General features: G+C 39.9%; 1 protein-coding gene across 1 annotated transcript; it reads right to left on the reverse strand.

Annotated features, from left to right (window-relative positions):
• Positions 1 to 4,357: 4,357 nt before the first annotated feature.
• On the reverse strand, positions 4,358 to 10,499 carry LOC113018540 (up-regulator of cell proliferation-like). The gene has a single exon (XM_080299831.1). It carries the CDS (start codon positions 10,340 to 10,342, stop codon positions 5,822 to 5,824), a length of 4,521 nt encoding a protein of 1,506 aa, XP_080155957.1. The 5' UTR covers positions 10,343 to 10,499; the 3' UTR covers positions 4,358 to 5,821.
• Between the last annotated feature and the right edge of the window lie 5,437 nt (positions 10,500 to 15,936).

Below are 15,936 nucleotides of genomic sequence, written 5' to 3' on the forward strand. Positions count from 1 at the left end.
TCATTACAGCATATGACTTTAGAAACACTTCCATGTGAATTAAAGCTAATAAAGACTAAAAAAAGTTGACACTATACGTAAATTACATTGCTACACATTTTAGAAAATCATTTTGTTTATTGTTTTTAGGTGATAGTCTGCAGGACCCAGGAAGACCGCATACCTGCATATCTACCAACTTGCAGTGCAGTTTCTGCACTCCACAGCCTCTTCTGTTCCATGCGAGAGGATTTTCTCTAGGGCAGGAGAAATTATTTCTAAGAAAAGATCCTTACCTCTGGATGTCTGGAGTTTTGATCTCCTCCATACCTGCTTCATGCCCTGGAGGACGGGGCTGTGGCCCCCCCACACCCTCTAGCAGATCATTACATGAAGGAACCTTTAAAAAAAAAAAACAAGCTCATCCATGCTCACAGGTGTACACACGGGTGATCACACCCACAAACTACACCCTTTTTGGCTCCTACCTCAAAGCACACTGTGTTCTGTTGATCTTATGTGCTGCACAATAATGTTTAATATTTAGTATTTACTGTCATATTCCCATATATCATTGTGATGTTGTTTATTCTATTACTCTTGTTCTCTCCTGCTTGTTTTCTTTTTTCTTTCTCAGCAGGTGATCCAGGTGATTGATATATGCATTTTTTTTTCTCTGCCCATTCTGTTGGTTTTTGTTTTTTGCCCTTCTCCCCCGTCCCTCTTCTCAGCTGTTTCTCTTTCCCTCTTTTTTTCTCCTGTTTCTTTCCCCCAGTCAAGTCTGTCCCGTATTCAGTAAGTGAAAATAAAATAAACAATAAAAGGTGAATCAAATGGACCACTACGGCAAGGCTGGGATGGTCAATTTGGTAAAGTAAATCCGTTGGGCATCTTTCTTTGCCTTTAGACAACAATTCTGATGGCAAAAGAGCCAAACGGGACAGGCAAAAAAAAAAAAAAAAAAAAAAGATCCTTACGTTGGGTGAGTGCTGAGTGTTTGTATATGTGTGCATGAGGGTGGGAATGCATGTTTGTGTCTGTGTGTGCCTGTTTGTCTGTGTCTATATGTCAGGTCGGGTCTTAGACTTCACCTCTCTGGGAACTCCCAGGCCCTCCAAGGCCTATCTCCCCTCACCACACTCCCTGCCGGTGACTGATGCCCTCAGGGGTCGGTGCATTGGTGGTTCTTGGTGTCCTGGGCTGGGCGCTCAGGTATGTACCAGCTCACTCCCGGTGGCTACTTGGCGGGGCCTGGCGCCTGTTGCTCGGTCAGGCCTCCTCCGGGGTGCGGGGGGCCCTCAGGCCTCCGGCCTCTGGGCCTGCGACTCGGTTCACTCTGGCACAGCTGGCTGCCGGCAGAGCCGGCGGGCACGCCGGTGCAGCCCCCTCTAGCTTCTGCTCGGTGGCTACTGGGTGACGCCTCATCTGGGGATCTTCAGCCCTTCCCATGAGGGTGGCACGGATGCCCGTCCGGTGGTCCTCCTTGGGCTCTCGCACTCTGGGGCCTCTGGATGTCTGGGGCCTGGATCTCCTCCATGCCTGCTTCATACCCTGGGGGACGGGGCTATGGCTCTCTATATCCTCTTGCAGACCATTACATATATAGAAACTGTTAAGGTTCACATAATTGAGGAAGGAGAGTACAAACAACCAGGTCCAGAAGATCGTGGTCAAACAATTGATTTTAATGAATACACGCGTGGGAAGATCACCACAGACGGCAATTGATCTTCGACTTAATCAAAGCATACACAGATTTTTATAGCATCAGGGTTTGATTTACTGACGCCCCTTCATACGTCACAGACAGAATACATACATACGTCAAATCAAAACCACAATGACTTTTAACACAGTTTAAAGGAACGTTGTCTTCTATCTTCATGGCCGGTACTTCCTGTCACTGCCGGATGCTCTCTTGTCATCTTGACACCTCAGCAGCAGTTCTGCGACAAATGCTCTTTTGCAACCCCAAGCAAAACATGATTAAACTTCCACCTATAAATGATTCTCTCTAACTGAGTGTGTGTGTGTGTGTGTGTCGTCCTCAAATGCTCTGTCAATTCACCCGTTGCACTTCTGACCTTTTACCAGACCAGAGGCTCATCCTTATGTGTAATAACCTAACTGAAACTACATGTACTATGTTGAATAGATGTTTTAATCAAGAACCTCTACTAAGAGCTTAGTAAAAGAATATAAAAGTATAACAGACAATTTGAATAACCTATAATTCAAATAGCCTCGTCTAACCTGCTTCTCAGAATGACTTTCGGTTTCAGTTCTGCAAAGCCTTCTGCAACTTCCTGTCAACTCCTGCAACTTAGTCTTTCTGAAAGACACACACACTGTTTAAACCTCTGAATACAATATCAATACTGTAGATTATATTATTAATGCAATAGTAATAATGATGATTATTTAACAATAGCAGTAAAATAATTTCCCTGCTCCACAAAACCATTTGAATACAAGCACGCTGATCCACACAGGTATGCACACAGGTGTTCACTGCTCGTAGACTTAAATTACACCTTTCTTGGCTGCTACTTCAAAGCACATTGTGCGCTGTCTGTCCTGCGTGCTGCACAACAACATTGAATATTTAGTATTTACTGCTGTTTACACTTAGCTAGATTAATGCGATGGTGTTGTGTTTAGTATGTTGCTTTGGTTTTTTTTGCTTGTTTTCTATTCTTCTTCTCTCAACAGGTGATCCAGGAGATTCCCCCCCCCCCCCCCTTTCTCACTGTCCCTCTCCCCTTCTGTTTTTCTTTTCCTTCCTCTTTCTTTCTCCCTTTCCTATCCCTCACTCATGTCTGTCCCGTCTGTAACATCTGAAAATAAAATAAAATAAACAATAAAAACAAAGGTCGATCAAATGGACCAATACGGCAATGCCACAATGATCCATTTGGCAAAATAAATCCATTGGGTATCCTTGTTGGTCTTCAGACAACAATTCTGATGGCTAAAGAAACAAATGGGACAGGCAAAAAAAAAAGAAAAAAAAAAAGAAACAGACTCGGCCAGCGCACAGTAAAACTAATCCTCTTTTTAAATGAAAATGACAAAAGGGCTACCTTACATAGATCATGTTTTTACTTTGCAATTTCATGATTAGGGGTGGGTTTTGATTACCTTGAGTCGATTTGTAAATTAAATGTTATTATGCCTGAAACGCCAGCATCTCAGGTTAAACCTCACAAAATTTGGTCAAACAGCTAAAACAGTAAATGGGAGCAGGTTTACGGATTCTGCATACAAACGTATCTGACGCATCAGAATCAGATTTTGATGTGTCTGCGGGTCCACGCTGTGTTTACCTCTTTTTTTAAATTTTCGCTGGCTTCTGCAGCTGCAGGTTTCATAAGTCTCTGTTTACATCTCTAATTAAGTCTCACAAGTGTCAGCTTTCTTTTAATAGATACGAAAATATGGATATACTGATAAATGATCCGAATTGTAATATTTCTGACTGTCTGAGGCAAAACTTTCCAGATTCCAATCAAATTGAATCGGATCCTGTATTGAATCAAAATGATTCTACAAATCAGTGACGATGCAGCCGTACTCAGCCCCCTAAGCATTTTCCCTTTCCAGTTCACAATCAATCCCACCCGTAGGTCAAAAATATGTATAGGACAATTGGCCTAATCTAATATTTTGTATGAACCTGTCCAGCTGTCCAGTGATTAAATGCACAATTAGATGGAGGCAGGACTTCACAGCAAGAGCATACTCCATAATGTGCTGTACATTATCATATGTATATTATATATATTGCTCACTTATTGTATTTACCAACATCAAGGAGTCATGAGCAAAGAAAGGCCACACCATGGTGCATGTTTAAATAGGGAAAGTTTATTGATCAAAATGTATTACGCAAATACGCATTACATTTTTTCAGCCCCCCAATCGAGAAAAAAAAGAACAATTACATGTTCAAAGCAATGCAACGGTGGCCCAATATCAGAGAGAACTCCACTCTGTGGAGTGAGCGGTGATAATTAAGCAGTCAGTTTTATTTTGCAGATTCAAGCTGCTCTTCATAATGTTCGCCACCAGATGTCACCGGAGGGGCCTGTGTTGAAAAGCTTCGAGTAATGAACCGTTTTTCAATACAAGCTTCAGTGCTTCAGAAAGCTTCATTTGGCCATCACTACTGTGCGGCAGGCAGGAGTTGGACCCAAAATGCAGGCACTCAGGCACGAGGTTTAAACACAACAAACTCAGCTTTATTGCTGGCAGGGGAAAGTCATACAAAAGCAAACTAAACTAAACTGACAACCTAAGCTCACAGGGCGATCCACACAGCATGTGGGATGACGCGACACTGACTCAGACAACACAAGAAATTAGACTCGAGGGAGTAACAAAAGACCAACCATGAGAACATAATTCACAATACAGAGTGACAGAAAACCAGAAGCTCAAACATGCAAAGACACAGACAAGTACACAGAACAGAGGGGGCACAGAGAAACATGAAGGGCAAGGGATCAAAACTAGAAACCATAGAATAAATCACACGAGTACAAAATACAAGAATCACAAAGAACTAAAAACACTGGGTCAGGAGACTCAGGACCCTGACAAAAAGACTCTTTCTGTGGAGTTCTCGGTTTCCCCCAACTTCCTGTGATACAATCACCTGGCTGTTCAATGGCTTGAATGTGTGAAACATTGAGACATGCTAAAACCCAGTGGCACCAAGGCATTATAGAATAAAATAATGTAAATAATACATAAATAAAAGAAATTCCTCTACAAAAGACAGTGTTACACCTATGCCAGTTTTTGCAAACAGGATTCAAACCACACGTATAAAGACACATACTTAAAGTGACTTATGTCAGATACATGTGGGATTGAACACAATTTATTTTTTGTTCAAAACATTAAAAGTTATGCAACAAAAAAACAACAACTAAATAAAACAACACTTCATGCATATCACTGCCATTTTGAGATCCTGTGCTATGTTACTTAACACTCTACAATGACAAAGACCGTGACAAATACACTGAGTCATGCAAACCATCAGCCCAGTCTTCACTGCAAATGTATGCTGGTTGTCTTGATTTTGCATCTCTTTCTTCAATTTAGAAATGCTTGACATTAAAGAAAATATTGTACATTTTAAAACAGTGAACAATTTCGACTAGAAAATTAAAAGAATATTAAAATAAAATAAAAACTGACTTAATATAATGAATGATTCCTTAAATATTCATCTTCATTGATATTTCAATGAAAAACTGTTTTTCTAAATTCTGAAAAACTGTAATATACTCTGATGAGAAAACTTTCTACAGTTGTAAATTATCTTTTAATAGCTAAAGTATGTAAGTGGTTGGTATCATATCTCAACACAAATAAAATTCGAAAGAATGGGCTTTTTCTTTTTTTGTTCCAGTAGAATAATACCACATAAAGACTCAAAATCAAAACAAGACAAGTTTTAAGCAGAGTAATTTTCTTTTAACCCTCTCAAGGCAGGCGTTGCCGATTTGCAACAGTTAAAAACTAAACCTGATTACCCCACATACATATTTGATGAGTTTTTTTTACTCAGAAGTACCACTGCAGGACTTGGTTGTGCATTAGCAACAAAAAGTTTAATTTGAGCCTGAGAGGGTTAAGGTGTTAATTACAAAATCATGTAAAAGTGAGCAACAATAAAATATATTTTCCCATATTATTGTAAGTCATAGTAGCTAATGTATATTGATCTATGTCATAAAAACAAACTGAAATCACAATGTCTGACAATGTGTTCTCTGTGCTTGAAGAATAAGAGTTTGTAGTTGCTAATTTCTAGTTCTATTTTCTCTTACTAGTTGCGAAATGACATTTTGAGACTTTTTTCTGCCTCGTCTTTTGTGATGTTTTTCCAAGTTTGAGGAATTGTAGCAGGTTTTGCATGAAATACTTCAGCAAAGGCAGTGTTGTATTTTGTCATCACATATTTCCAGTAGTTTGATGCCTCAAGGCTCCCATCTGGAACGATTTTCCAGTCTGGGTAAATCTCCTTGTAACGTTTATAAGGGTGAAACTCATTCTTTGTAGCATTGCAACAAAAAGACAGTTCAGTGTTCACACAAGATGTGCATATTCCGGTGACAAGTTCCTGTGTTTTAGCCACATTGTATTCACCAAGACCCTGAGGCCTATGAAGTGCAGCAAAGTGCTCAGTATGGGCTCCTCCTCCTGCATTACAGGGAGCTTTGCAGAATGGACACTGTTTGCCACAACCAACCAGTTTGTTGAAAAATTCATTCTGGGGTTGCACATGAACATGCTGTAGTTTCATTTCAAAGTTCAGTCTGTGATACTCTTTTCTAAGATCTTCTGCCATCACCATTACACACTCTGTGAGCCAGTGAGCGAACTGTTCCTTGTTAGCCTTGTTCAGGATCATGAAAGCACCAAGAGCATCCTGAGAAATGACCAGTTTATCACCAAGTTCTTTGTGAATATCTTCAACAAATGTCTTCAAGTCATCACTTTTCCCTGTTTTGGCCTTTTTGATTGCATCATTTATGCTTTTGATGCATGACTGGAGATGTCGGTCCTCAAACTCAGATATTTTGGACACAGTTGAAAAGTGCTCCACTATTTTCTTTTCTATCACTTCTTTTACATACTCCTCATGATTCTGAATATATTCAAGGTAGTGCATAAATTCATCCTTTGAAAGCAGATCCAGTAAAACTGAATAGTGGAAGGACATTCGTGTGCTGAACTGCTCACATGTCAGCATTTCACCAATGATATCAGGTCCCAGACATCGACTAATAAAATCTTCAACAGCAGGCTTCAAACATCGGTTGGTGAATTCTTCTGCCTTCTTCTGACACTGGTCTCGTTCATGAAACACATCAATGAAATCATCACGAAACTTTTCCTTGTTTTTCATCAGACATCTATAGGGATCCTTTTCTTGGATAAAATCTTCGTGCATTTTCTGAAACTCTCTGGCTGCAAATCCACAGATGTGCTGTTTCAGGGAAACTTCAAAATTGATGTCTGTCTTAACATCTTGATTGCTTTGTAATTTCTCATCAATGATGTGTAGGATCTCCTGGATGTAAGTATCCGAGTAATTGTTTTTTCTTTTAACCTTTTCTCTCACAAACTGGGTGCAACCATCTATGATGCTGTCAGCCAGTTTTTGTGCAGCGTTTATGTGATCTTGAATGTTGAACCACTTAGCCATTGCATGTCTAGCTCTGTGAAGTATGTTCTCACTTGTATAATTGAAAGGCTCTTTTCCACAATCTTGTAGACCTTTTTGACTCAATAATTCACATGCATGACTCCCCTTGTATGTCAGATTAATTCTCAGGTAGTGAGATACACTGGTGAAGACATTTGTTGTCTTTTGTTCAGAAAAAGAAAGTTTCTTCAGAGTTTCACTCCACATCTTGTGAAATTCATTTTCCAGTTCTGTGTCTCCCATTTGTAAATTCTTTTTCCGACATTCATCAATTAGTGCACAAACTGCCTTTTCAATCTCTTGTGTGTGACTTTTTTGTATTTTTTCAATTTCTGCCATTCCCTCCTTGATTTCTGCTTCTGCTGTGAGCTGATTAAAAACACTCCTTTCCATTTCTTTTCGAAGGCTCTTTGCACTGTTTGAGAATTCCTCTTTGTATCCTTCAACCAGATAAACATGACCCTCTGTTTGCTTGAAATACTGTCTCAGATTTTCTAGAAGTCTAGTCTCCCATGTGGAGAGCACTGTGGAGGCTTCACTTTTCAAAGATGTGAGAAATTCTCTCATGTCAGAAGATTCAGATTTTACAGCAACTTTACCCAAATTGGAAATTCTTCTTTCTGCGTTTGTTACCCAGGTGTACATCTCTTTTTTGAATTCCCACTCCCATTTGTTGAATTCTGTGCAGAGTTTCATGTATGCATCAGCTACGAGGCTGTTTCTAAAGCTGAAGATAAAATTTTCATGCTTTACTGCAGTCCACAGGCTTTTCATCCACTCTTTAAACTCCAAGATATCCTTAACAGATGATTCAGAGTTTCTCAGCAGTTGGATGATGTGTTTCTTGAGCTCATATACAGCCTCACTGTAGCCTGCATTGACTGGTGCCATTGGTGGGTTTCCATTCCAGAGTCCAAGAATGTACCAGTTCCCAGTGTCAGGGCTGTACTCCATCACATCAGTGAAGCTCTTGTTCTCCTCTTTTTTTTCCATTTTGGCTGCTGCCTGGGTCATCTCATTTAACTGTTCCAGGAGCAGTTTCCTGTCTCGTAAGTTCTTCTCATGGGCTGAAACACTGGAAACATTCTGGTGAACAAACACACATTTTGGCTTTTTGCCCACCTCCTTCATCCTGAGAAAAGCATGCACAACTATTTGTAGGATGTCCTTCATTTCAGGTGAATTCTCCATTGCAATATTAACAATGGTGACATCACTCAGCCCCACAACAAGTGTAGCAAGTTCATTGTCGTGCTCATAGCTATTATCCAGTTGTGCAAGTTCTGATGACTTTAAGCCCTCAGTGTCAATGATCAGCATGAAGTCACAGTTTAGGACTTTTTTCGTGTCTTCATTGATTTTGATGAGCAACATAAAGGCACCTCGAGTACATCGACCACTGCTGACTGCAAACTGCACTCCAAACATGGTGTTAAGGAGAGTGGACTTTCCTGTGCCCTGAACTCCAAGAACTGTGACTACATGTATCTTTCTGTTTGGAGACACCAAGTCACTGAGCTGAGAGAGAACATCACTCACCCATCTGAGAGGGATGTTGGATGCATCTCCATCTACAAGCTCAAGAGGAAATCCATCAAGCAACAACTCTGCACACAGTTTGGGCAGATGCTGCAGCTGTTGACGTGCTGGATCTGTTTGTGGAAGGGACAGTGAGGCTTCATAGATCTGACCCATTTCACGGAAGAAGTGTTCAGTCCCCAGTGAGCTGTTGGAAATTTGTCTGTCAATTTCCTTGATCTCCTCTTTGTTCTCAGGGTTCTTACATTTTTCTTTATATTTCTCCCGAAGTTCAGACAGTTTTATTCGAGACACGTTATCAAGGTTCATTCGCATCCATTTCAGGAAATAAAACCTCTCTGTTCCTGGGCTTGATATTGCATTGATGAAACATGTCATAGCTGTCAACATGTCATAAGAGTTCTGCTTTTTCCGCAGTTCTTCTTTCTTCAGATGAAGATCACTTTTATAATCTTCTGTATTTTTTGATCCAACTTTTTGTAGCCGATATTCTTCCTTCTCTAAGCAGGTCAGGTCTTTCCATATTTCACCTTGTCGTGGAAGCTGATCTTCTTTGAATCTATGGATGTCTTGTATTTCTCCAGTGACTTCTTCAGCATTTTTCTTTGCTTTCTGGCACTCTGGAGAGTCTTCATCAACCAGGATTCCCAGTTCATGTGCAAAGTCTGCCATCTGCTCTATTGTTATCTTCATATTTGAGTTCTCAACTGCATCTCTGACTGTTTTCCTCAAATCTTTTACAAAATCAGCATCATTTTTCTGTTTTGTCTTAATAATGATGTTGTTCTTAGTCAAGTCCAACTTTGTTTGTACTTTCTTTAAAACATCTTTACTGAAGCGTTTGCTCTCATAGTTACCCACTAAGTATATCTGTGCCTTTCGGTTTTGGTTAGTAAGTAGACTGCACTCAGAGTCCAAATGGTCAAAGAACACAAAAACTGCAGCAGATGTCTGACACAAAAAGGAGTATTGTGTTTCAAAGGATTCAATGTCCCCACGAAGGTTAGCTACAGCCACTGGCTCACTGAAAATATCAATGTTTGTGTTTCCACAAGGAAGATACCAAGTAATTTCAGTCAGTCCGTTGGATATTCTTCTTGGACTGTCACCACACTCCATGTTGCGATGAACAAAGGTCTCATGGTGTTGCTGAGAATTGGTTAGAAGCTTATTGAGAATCTCTGACTTGGACAAGGAGCACTCACCCAGTCTGACAAAAGAGATCATTGGAAGTTTGGAGAGAACGATTCTGTCTTCAATGAAGCCCTTGGATTCTGACAGAGACGAAGGTCTGTACTCCTTAACAATGTCTCTCATGGCCCACAACATTAGTGTACACTGATTGGTGTCACAATTGGGAAGCAGCAGAGGAAGAGAGAACTGACACATGGACATTTTTAGTGCCATTTCTTGCTGTACAAAACCATCAGAACACAGAAAGAGAGCAGTGATTATGTCGAGGGGGTTTAGCATGTCATCTGTGTTTGAACTGTCAAACAGATCGTCAAGATCCGAGTCTGTATTCTCTGATTTATCAGCACAATTTAACCCACAATCTGATACATATGTCACACTCCTAGCTGTTACATTAACCATCATCAGCTTCTTTAAAAAATGCCATGGGAGGTCAGATTTATACTCCAAAGTGTCGTCAGAAATGGTCTTCCTATTAAGAACAAGTATTTCGCTGAGTGATAGCTTCGTTCTGTAGTTCTGCTCCAAGCCCACATCCTCCAGTAAGCTCTTCAGGTGTGTCTCTGTGGATATAGAGAATCAAATGATTGTTGGGTTTTCTCTGTATGTATTATTGCAGGGTGTACCTTACAATATAAAGTGCTTTAAGGCAACTGTTGTTGTGATTTGGTGCTAAATAAATAAAGTTTAATTGAACTGAATGAAGACATTATATCCAACTCAGTTTCCATGTTTTTGTAACTCATGTTGGTTCACATAGCCAAAGTTATTCCTTGTTTAGTCTTCTTTTTATTAGTTTAAGTTGGGGGGAGGGGTTCTTGCTTTGTTTCAAGATACAAAGGTCGTTGCTGGGTTGGGTATTTTTCATAGGCTATATTTAAATTTAGTATATGTTGTAGGATTAAAGAAATTATTTTACTGCTACTGTTCATAACCATCATCTTTATCATTGCATAAATCATCATTTCATCAAAGTATTTATTGAAGCTGTTGGCATTATGTTATAATTTGTATTACAGGTGTTATCATAATCACATTAACCTTTATTACGGGTTCAGTTATAACCACTTTAAACTGTTGAGTTAAATCTATAATCTTAAATGCTTATATGCTGATTATATTGGGTTATAAAAGGAAGGCTCAACTCTGAGTACACTCTGTGCCAAAGTAGACAGGAAACTGCATGCTTTTGCAGAGCGTGCTTGCGAAAGTGAAACTAAGCAGAGTATGAGTGACGTGGAGCTTAGAAAGTTAATCTTACAGTAAAATAGTAGCTGAGTAGAGGCCTGAGTGTATTCGGCAACGTGCTGCGTTTGAGTTTGCTTGTTAACAGATGACTCAGAATAAGTCAGGAAGTGTACTTCTAAAATGTCTTTGTTTCCTCTGTAAAGTGTGCATTTTTTGGTGGTTATTTTGAGGAGCTGTCTGGATGAGGCTATTTGAATAACTAGGATATTCATTATTATCTTTTATTCGTTTATATTCTTTTTATTATGCTTTGAGTAGTGGCATTTAATTAAAGCATTTATTCAATATAGTTTTAGTAGATTGTTACACATATGAGAGTGGCCTCTGTCTGGCTGTGAGCTTTAGTAGGTTAGGTGAGAGGTGAAACAAAGTGCAATTGAGGTCAGGAGACATATACACACACATCTTAGGTAGATTCATTTCTAGGTAAGAGTTCAGACATATTTTGCTTGTAACTGCATTTTTGTGCCTGCAGAATTGATAGTTTTGTTGCAGAGCAGGCCTCTGAGGTTTTGGAGAAGCAAGAGCGAGATGAGCTACAGGAAGCACCTGGCTTGGAGGCAAGGAGAATGTTCTTTTCAAACTGTGCCAAAAGTTGTCAACAGAACATTTGTGGTTTTGAAACTTATGCATGTATTGTATCTGCTTTGACGCATGAGGGGACGTCATAAATAATACCCCTGCTATAAAAACAACTGCTTGTGTATTATTGGGCGGAGATCTACAGCTGATATTTTGCAGTGTACATCTCCCCACGCGTGTGTTCATTAAAATCATCGTTTAACCTAACTCTTCTGGACCTTCGTTGTGATTTTGATCCCTCCTGTATCCCTCCTCAATATTTGAACCCTTAACATTTTGGGGGCTCGTCCGGTTATTGAGAAGAGATAGTGAGTTTGGAGGTTCGGACGCAGAAATCCGGGGTCCGAGGCGGTTGAACGGGCAGGCACGAGCCAGTGATCGAAGTGAGTGGGCATACGCTGGCTTATCCAAAGGTAAGGCACATACCTGTTGAATTATTTCCAAAGTGTGCCAAATTGGACATGGAAAATTAAAGTCTACTCACTAAATTACTGGTAAAGGTCTGTTTTGATTTTGGTGAAATTCTCGCGAGGTTTGAAAGTTGAAATAATGAAAATGGAAGTTTGAAAGTGTTAAAGTCCCTTTCCTCCTAAGTCCCCAGTAGGAAAGATAGGGAATTGGTCATTTTGTGGGTTAAAGTCCCCATTGGTCATCAGGTTAGATCTGCGTCAATCATACACTTGTTCTGGGGGTGTTGATTGTTGTTTCAAAGTATTATAAATTTTTCTAGAACGGCAGCGGGACTGCCAAGAAGCGCATAGCCCGGAGTTTACACTCCCTCCTTGCCGTGGACGCAAACATTGACCTATCGGCGAATAGGGTTAGTTCAGCTTGGCTTAACTGTGGTGTACAGGGCATCCTGGAATAAGCTAGGAGTTAGAGTCTCCTTACCGTTTGGAACGGTAGTCTGCGCTTTTTTGGCCAGCAGAAGTCGGATTTCGGGCGTGAAACCTTAACTTAAAACTTCGGGGAAAGCCTTGGCTGTGACATGCCAAAAATAGAGCTTCAGGCAAAGTTTGGGTTGGTTGACACTTTTAAATTCAGTTAGGGCACTAAAAAAATCGGGCCACCGTTCGGGACGAATACTGGTTAAATTGATCGCAAAAAACTCAGGGAGTTTATTGGTTGGACCGTTATTTTAAATTTGTCGAATTGTGTAGGTGTTAAAAGGCCTGAAAATCTCTGCAGTTGTAATTTTAAGACGTCTTTGTAATATAAAATAAGAGATCTCTGTGTGAAAGGAGTCTGTGAGTCAGGCTGGTGTTTTTTTTTTAGACTGTGCGTGTGTGTGAAAATGCAAATGAGGAAGCTGTGAACTGCTTAAACCACAGTTGGTTTCACAAATACTGCTGCAAACATTGTTGAATGCATGCGTTTGAGAAGCCGTTTATGTTTATTAGAGGGCTATAAATAAAGTTTTGAGTTGTTGCAGTGGATTTATAGTAATTGACTGAGTTTTGATATATATTGACTTTCAACAGTAACCTCTCTTCAGTAATAAATGCTGGTGTGTTTATTTTTTTGATTTTTTGTGTGTGTTGTGAGAATTATTAGAGGTTTCAATTGTTTTTCTTTGACTCTTTCTGATTTTGAAAAGCATGTCTGATAAAATACTCTTAGGAAAGCGTATTTTGAGTGATTTTAACTGTGTGAATGTTGTGAGTACTGGATCTGAGTGATTCTTTGCGATTCGTACTAAATAGTAAATAAGTAATAATCAACACTACACGGGTTCATAGCAGAGTGTGTGAAAAGAGGAAGTTTGCGAGAAAAGGCAGTGTGTGTGAGAGGATTATGAAAGTATTGCGTGAATGATGTTACAAAAACCAAAGAGCTTAGGATATTTAAAAGTGTGTGTGCGTGAAATAAGGGTGCATTGTTTTTAGATCAAGACTTAGCAGAACTACAGAGGATTTGTAGACTGTAAATACAAAGAAAAAACAAGAGTTTGATTACCCTGAAGAAATAGGAAGGAGAGAAACAGAAAAGATGGCTCTGAGTAGCTGCGTGTGTGTGTGACAGGAACTGCATGCCCATAAAAGGAGACTAACTGTGTCAAGTGTGGACCCAGAGAGAGAGATGAGTTAAACTCTAGGCAGATGAAGCGAATGAATGTTTTAAGAAAAGAAATGAAAAGGATATTAATTAAATGTTTTAGTGTGTCAATACAGGTGGACTCTTTTCAACCTGAAAACATGAAGTACAGCGGCAAAAGCATAGATTAACAGAATTGGGATGAAAATAGGCCAGGCTTTGGCTTAAAATTTTACAGCTTGACCTCTCACTTTGTCCCGATCCTGAGAAGAAGCTTAAAGGACAGTTAAGCTCATGACGAAGAACTTGAAGAATTAACAGCAGGCAAAAGACAGTGCAACTGAACTATAACACCGACAACTCCAGCAGCAGCATGTAAGAAAGCACGTGATGCAACATGCACGGTGAACTGCAGGTTGGTAAGAACAGTGTGACATGACTGTTTGAAGGCACCGGGTGTGCTATTTGCCATGCTTGGAGTAATCCTGAAAGAAAAGACTGAAAAGATCAACGGAGAAGAAACAGAGGAGCAGAAGAATCTGAGTGGGACTGTGTTGCTTGAGATTTCAAGACAACACAGAACACTGTGAAAAGAGGGACAGGGACCAGTCAGAGGTCAAGCCCGGACGAGTTCGACTGCAAGAGTACAGGATATAATTGGATTGAAATTGAAGCCTGAACTCATGATGGTTTAGGGATGTCCACCAGATCACAACAAAGAGGTAAACAAAAGAAGGTAAAAAAATAAAGAGAAAAACTAACTACCAATTACATTAATGAATAGAAAACACACATACACAAATTGTTACATGTGAAATTATTTTTGGAAAGAATCAGAAGTGAGACAGTTTGAATCCAAAGTTCAGTGCAAAGACGCATGAATTAAACCAGATTATAAAATACATATGCAATGAAGAAGCAGCTTACACTCCATTAACATGACCACATAACATGAACGCAAAGAAGAACACGCTTACATTTATCAAGGTGAATACATGAAACAAATTGGTATTTCTGGCCGGAAAAAGGGAAGTGGGTTGTTTAAGTACTCATGATAATAATGAAAATGTTTTAGTTTTGTTATTTTTAGGCACAAGCAGACCTGGACCAATTTTCCACATGCAGCGATCGGAAGAAATTTTATAGGTGAACATCACTGGCATGACTAATTCTGACATGAGAGCTCTAACTTCTGGCTGAAGACAAGGAATGCTGTTATTTAAGGTGGGAAATCAAAATTTGGGTTAGCAAATTTGGAAAAGAGAAAACTGACTGTTTAAATGGAAAATTGTGAAAGAGTCTGAAACACTGCAAAAGAAACATATACAAAATCACACACAAACAGAAAATGCATTAACCTTACAAATACAGTGGGGCAAAAAAGTATTTAGTCAGCCACCGATTGTGCAAGTTCCCCCACCTAAAATGATGACAGAGGTCAGTAATTTGCACCAGAGGTACACTTCAACTGTGAGAGACAGAATGTGAAAAAAAAATCCATGAATCCACATGGTAGGATTTGTAAAGAATTTATTCGTAAATCAGGGTGGAAAATAAGTATTTGGTCAATAAGAAAAATACAACTCAATACTTTGTAACATAACCTTTGTTGGCAATAACAGAGGTCAAACGTTTACTATAGGTCTTTACCAGGTTTGCACACACAGTAGCTGGTATTTTGGCCCATTCCTCCATGCAGATCTTCTCGAGAGCAGTGATGTTTTGGGGCTGTCGCCGAGCAACACGGACTTTCAACTCCCGCCACAGATTTTCTATGGGGTTGAGGTCTGGAGACTGGCTAGGCCACTCCAGGACTTTCAAATGCTTCTTACGGAGCCACTCCTTTGTTGCCCGGGCGGTGTGTTTTGGATCATTGTCATGTTGGAAGACGCAGCCTGGTTTCATCTTCAAAGTTCTCACTGATGGAAGGAGGTTTTGGCTCAAAATCTCACGATACATGGCCCCATTCATTCTGTCCTTAACACGGATCAGTCGTCCTGTCCCCTTGGCAGAAAAACAGCCCCATAGCATGATGTTTCCACCCCCATGCTTTACAGTAGGTATGGTGTTCTTGGGATGCAACTCAGTATTCTTCTTCCTCCAAACACGACGAGTTGAGTTTATACCAAAAAGTT

Source organism: Astatotilapia calliptera, chromosome 3, assembly GCF_964374335.1.
Source record: "Astatotilapia calliptera chromosome 3, fAstCal68.1, whole genome shotgun sequence".
Lineage (NCBI taxonomy): Eukaryota > Metazoa > Chordata > Actinopteri > Cichliformes > Cichlidae > Astatotilapia > Astatotilapia calliptera.